The sequence below is a fragment of the Dendrobium catenatum genome, unplaced genomic scaffold (assembly GCF_001605985.2).
Source record: "Dendrobium catenatum unplaced genomic scaffold, ASM160598v2 fragScaff_scaffold_621, whole genome shotgun sequence".
Taxonomy (NCBI): Eukaryota; Viridiplantae; Streptophyta; class Magnoliopsida; order Asparagales; family Orchidaceae; genus Dendrobium; species Dendrobium catenatum.
Genome location: NW_021319083.1, coordinates 26,018,800 through 26,024,799, shown reverse-complemented (window position 1 = coordinate 26,024,799; position 6,000 = coordinate 26,018,800). Strand labels below are relative to the sequence as shown.

Here is a 6,000-nt window from a genome sequence, read left to right as displayed (position 1 = left end):
GGAATGCTTCGGGCTTGTTATGTGATAGAAATGTACCCCTCAAACTTAAGGGAAAATTCTATAAGATGATAGTGAGGCCTGCAATGCTTTATGGTGCCGAATGTTGGCCATTAAAAGAGAAGCATAATACTAAGTTAAGTCTGACAGAGATGAGGATGCTCAGGTGGATGAGTGGCTTTACCCTTAGAGATAGGATACGAAATGAGCATTTACGTGGAAAGGTTGGAGTAGCTCCAGTAGAAGATAAGATTAGAGATAGTCGCCTTAGATGGTTTGGTCACATAAAACGGCGGCCTTCCGATGGAGAGTAAAGGTATTAGAGTTGACTTATGTTAAGAAAGGTAGGGGTAGACCTAAAAAGACTTGGTTAGATTATATTAGGAATGACCTTTGTTTATTAGATTTGAACGAAAATTTGGCTTTTAATAGGTCACAATGGAGAAAAAGGATTCATGTAACCGACCCCACGTAGTGGGATAAAGGCTTGATGTTGTTGTTGTAGGAAATTAAATGTGTAGGAGAGAATTCTAAGGAGATTGATAGTTTAAGATTTGAACTATCGTATTCTGATAGGAGTCACACTAGAAATAGTGTAGGTGTGGTTATAGATAAGAGTTTGAAAGATAATGTTATAAAAATTAATAGAATTGGAGATAGAATTTTAGTTTTAAAGATTGTTTTTAATACTAAGATTATTATTAAAATAAGTGCTTTTGCTTCTGTTAGACCGGCCCAGGATGGGCCGGTTGGACCGGTCCAGCAGGAACCGGTCCGCGTCTACGCGAGACGCACGCGAGAGAGCCGCCTGGGCGAAAACGGCTCTGCCGTGAGCCGTGGAGTTTAGGAGGGAAATTTTGAACGTAAAAGGCTGTTTTAGGAAGTTTATGATTGTCCTTTATGATTAATTTTGTATAATTAGGAGTTTGGGGGGGAATTAGCTCCTCATCTTGAATTTGAGTTTTCTCTTTGAGATCTAGGTTTTGTTTTGGGCTCTTGGCTTTGCCGGAGACTTTGGAGAGTACGTTCTTCCTCTCGAATCGAAGAACAAATTGTATCTTTGCTATTTTCATCATCTACTAGTAAAATACCGGTGTTTTCTCCTAGTCTCCAGCAGTTTTCCTCGTTTTTTCTACTGTTTTGGGCTGATTTCCTGCTGTGGACAGCAGCTCGCCTTGAGATTTGTTGCTAAAGTGATTAGGGAATACTTGAAATCAAGTATTTCCTATCAGCTTCTCAAGTGGGTTTGGAAATGTGTTCAAAATTAAAATTTTTGAATGACCTAGAAAAATTTATACAAATGATACTTCTTGAATTTTGTTTTCGAGGAGATTTAAATAGACATGTTGGTAGAGAGGTAAATGATTTAAAAACATTCATGGTGGCTATGGCTTTGGAGCAACTAATGATGGTGGTAAGACTATATTATATTTTTCTTTAGCTTTTGATTTTATAATTGTTAAAAACTTATTTAAGAAAAGAGATGAGTAAAGAATAAATATAGTAAAACTTAAATTGATTATTTTCTTATAAGAAAAAAATAGACCGTTCATTTAGATTGCCAGTATTATAAAGTTATTTCGAGTGAAAGATTATGTATCAAACATTGCTTATTAGTTTTGGAATTTAAGATGGAGAGACAGATTTTTAAAAATAAAGTAAATCGTTATTCTATTATTAAATGTGGGCATTTAAAGATTCTTAACAAAAAAATTTGTTTAGAGTAAGATTTTAGATCATAAGATTTTATCTGTGTGCATGAAGAAGCTAATGTTATGCGGGAAAATGTAGCTAGTGATATTAAGAATGTTGCAAATGATGTGTTTGGAGTATCAAAGGGAAAATCAACTAATAGTAAAAATAATTGATAGTTGAATCAAAATGTGTAAGAGAAGATAAAAAATTAAAATATTTGTTATAAAAATTTGCTTGGCCGTAAAAACTATGATCATTAGAAAAGATATAAAGAGGCCCGTAAGGTATCTAAGAATGCAATTTGCTATGCAATAATTTTTGTTCTTAATGATTTATATAATAGATTAGATATTAAGAAGGGCGAAAGATATATGTATAAGTTAGCTAAAAAAAAATTTATGAGCAATAATAATTTAGTTCAAGTGAAGTGTATTAAGGATGAAAATAAATAAAAAAATTTATTAGAAGAAGATATTCAACAATGGTGGATGAAATATTTTGCTAAACTTTTTAATGAAGATTATGAGAATACAATTGACTTTAATATCATTAAAAGAGAAGCATAATATTAAGTTAGGTGTTGTAAAGATGAGGATGCTTAGGTGGATGAGTGGCTTTATTCTTAAAGACAAGATACGAAATGAGCATATATGTGAAAAGTTTTGAGTTGCTCCAGTGGAAGATAAGATTAGTGATAGACGCCTTAGATGGTTTGGTCATATAAAACGGTGGCATTCCGACGAACCAGTTAGTAAAGTAAATGTATTAGATTGGACTTATATTAAGAAAGGTAGAGGTAGACCCATAAGACTTAGCTAGAAAATATTAGAAATGACATTTCTTTATTAGATTTAGATGAGAATTCGACCCTTAACAGGACACAATAGAGAAAAAGGATTCATGTAGTCGGCCCGACATAGTCGGATAAAGGCTTGTTATTGTTGTTGTTAATGTTGTAGGCTTTGACGGACTAGTCTTGAAGTAGATGCACTTAAAATTAGCAATATTTTTAAATTTACACTGATTCAGAAGGAGATTTTCACTTGACACCAATAATTGCTTTAAGATGCTTCAGCATTTTCGTTGTCTTCCCAGAGACCGCTGTCTCCCATTGTACATTTTGAACCAATTCTTTTTCTATTTCCTCTTTAATAGAGGGTACGAAAGAGGACGTGATATCAGTGTTTATTCTCTCTTAGGATGAACTAAAATAATGTTTGATAGTGTAAATTCTCCTTTTCGGTATTTTCTAGTCAATCATTGAAGGCGTAGCAATTCTCAATAGGATGGTTGATTAACAAGTGATATGGACAATAATTTGGATTGTCGGTGTGATCAGCCTCCTCAAGTCTCTTGTATTCTGGCAGTTCTAAACCAGTTCTAAGTGCTTGCCGAAATAATTTGGAAACACTTTCCCCTTGAATGAATATTTTTTATTCATTTTATTTTTTGAGTGATGGGTTTGGTTGATCACTGGTTGTAATCCCTATTTGTTTTAAGGCTCAATGTTTTCTTTTTTTCTTAGGGTTACCTTTTCTTTTTTATCGGCGAATTTTAATCATCTTGCTCTGTTTTCCCTAGTTAGCCTATTCAAGCAAAAGAAGTAAAAAGAAAAAGAAAAAGAAATTTAAGTTGGTTTAGCACATGTTCTTTAACAGCTTCCATACTACATCAGTCTTATTGAGCTTGTTTTTAGACAACTTAATTCGACATCATCAATCCTGTTCACTTTTGTTCATTTATATAAATATCATGTTTACTACATCCTTATTTTTTCTTTTTCGGTAGCGTATTAAATACTAGCATGAAGAAATAATTTCTTCAAGCAGTATATCTTAGTGGACCAGAAAAGGTTTTGATCAACGGAAACTTCAGAGAAGATATCTGCTTCTTAAAATCTTAATTTTTTATTTTTTGAGTGTATTATGATCTCATCTTATACACAAGTGGTGTACTGACAGTTTGAAATGCTTTCACATAATATATTGCTGCTACAGAAGCAGCGGACTTACTGCTTTTGGGATCTGCTTGAACTTTATGATTACGTGCTTTCTGTTTTATTTGGATTGCATTACTTCTTTCAATAAATTAAATGAAGTGTATTTGTAGGCACATGTTTACTCCAATGTTCCAGTAAAAATGAATGAAAGACTTCCAAAAAACATGAGCGTTTGCTCGGCATTTCTTGCAAACATTGATGAGCACAAGTCAGTTGCAGTGAAATTTTTTGGCAATGACTACACTTTACCCCCCTGGTCAGTCATCGTATTACCAGATTGCAAGAATCTAGCATTTAACACCGCTCAGGTGAGATTCAGAGCATATTTCACCATTTTCAAAGTGAAGTGCTATTGTGTGTACATGATATGGTATATACTAAAACTCAGTAAGATAAATAATTTAAAGATATAATGTAATTAACATAATAATTTACATATAGTCATTTGTTAGTCTAATATGTTGAAGTCTTCCTATATGAAGAAATTAAATTAACATCTATTTTACTCTTAAGCAATATATATAATTGGAGACAAATTTTTTGGCAAAACATTTGATGTTTAGGTATTAACAATATTTCATAAAAAAGTGTGCACAAATCATTCTGTTAATTAGGCATCTAAAAATTTCTTTTATTAATTACATACATCATATATAGTTCTTTATTTTTGACTTTATGACATATCGTATAAGTGGATGTGTTTATTGGCTGTCGAAATCATGAAAGTTACATGCCAAGAATCCTTTTACCTCCATATGGACTTGTCTTTATTGCCCTCCCTGTATATGTCAACATATGCATTTTAATTGAGGACCCTTTTGCCTCCCAATAGGCTCGCCTGTGTTACTCTATCTATATAGGTTATCACATTATCAACTTATTCATATATATGATCTTTTTGAAGTTTATTCCATTAAATTTCATTTTTCAAACTTCTAGTGTTTTACATAACATTTTTCATATTATAACCTATATGCATACACTTTCAAATTGAATAAAATAACTTTTAGTACGGGATAAATAAACTTCCCTTTAAAAGACACGTAATGAAATTTAATCCAATTAACATATCACTTTACACTTTATATTTCACTTAATTTTATTTTTAACAAAGTAACTTTCTAAAATTAGAACTTCAATAAAATTATTTTCAAAAATTAAAAGTGCATATCTTACTTATTTGAGTGTGTTGAAGATCAATCCCCATATAAGCTGTTTTGCTACCAATTTTCCAAAGTCTTTATCAGCAGCAGATCTAAAAAATAAGTTTAATGTGTAAAAATCTCAATTCCTACTTAAGGCAGAGTTAGCATTCAATTCAAGCTTAAAAATCTCAACAAAATTTCTCATCATGTAAATCTCAAGTTCCTCAACTTTTATTTGTTATCAATTCCACCAAAGAACATGCTAAAACACAATATTTACTTTAATTTTCTTGCTTTCCCATTTTTTTTAGTTCTTCCTTTGGCTAGCTCCCAATTTTCCTTCTAGTTGCTGTCACGGATGAGAGCTTCCAGTTGGATCAAAGTGTAGTGGTTTGTTGACCTCTGTGTAAAGAACAAAAGAAATAAAAAAAAATCAGATCAAACCTTGTATCCACGAAACCGGCCGAAAACCCGCTGTTCGGCGCCGTCTGCAGCATATCCCGAAAATCATGCGTAAATCCTGCTCAAATTATGCGATCCGTAGCTCCGCTCGCGTCGTTAAATACCGGATCCAAACGAAGCTTTTCTCCTGCTCGCTACTTCCTCTCCACGACACTCCCACTCTCGGCTTCTCCTGCAACCCCTCGTCCTTACCTCCCTAGCCTTGAGATCCTTCCGCCTGTAGCCCCTCGACGGAGCCAAGACCACCACGATTGTAGCTGAATCATCTCCCTGTACCGACCTCACCACCTCCGACCTCCACCTTCCGTCGCCTCCTGTTTCCCGCCGATCCAGAAGAGAATGCGAGAGGGAGAGCAAGGAGGAAGAGAGAGAGGAGAAGGAAGACCTACCGTTAGCCCGCCTCCCCTTGTCCGACTTTCCCTTCTTTCGGTTTGGAAGTTCCGACATTTTGATCTCAAGCAAAACAGGAGCTCGGCTTGTGAAGTAACTTTCTCCTTTCATGCTCTTTTAACCGGATCCAGTGAGCAGAGAAAAGAAAGGGGGACGAGGTTAAAAACTTTTAATTAACTTTAAATAATAATAAAATTATTAATCATAATTTTTGATTAGTTGTTTAATTATGATTAATTAATAATTAATAGTTAATTATTATTATAATTATTTAATTAAATATAATTAATTTCGATTAATTATAGTTAATTA

General features: G+C 33.5%; 1 protein-coding gene across 4 annotated transcripts in view; it reads left to right on the top strand.

Moving 5' to 3' along the window:
• The window catches only part of LOC110113466 (beta-galactosidase 9), a 178,780-nt gene that overhangs the window by 74,858 nt on the left and 97,922 nt on the right, over positions 1 to 6,000 (top strand). For 3 of the 4 annotated variants that reach the window (XM_028695277.1, XM_028695280.1, XM_028695279.1), the window contains one exon: positions 3,802 to 3,999. The exons of the other annotated variant lie outside the window; for it this stretch is intronic. In XM_028695277.1, coding sequence (XP_028551110.1) covers positions 3,802 to 3,999 — 198 coding nt within the window. The remainder of the gene's footprint in view (positions 1 to 3,801; positions 4,000 to 6,000) is intronic. 4 annotated transcript variants of the gene reach the window in all.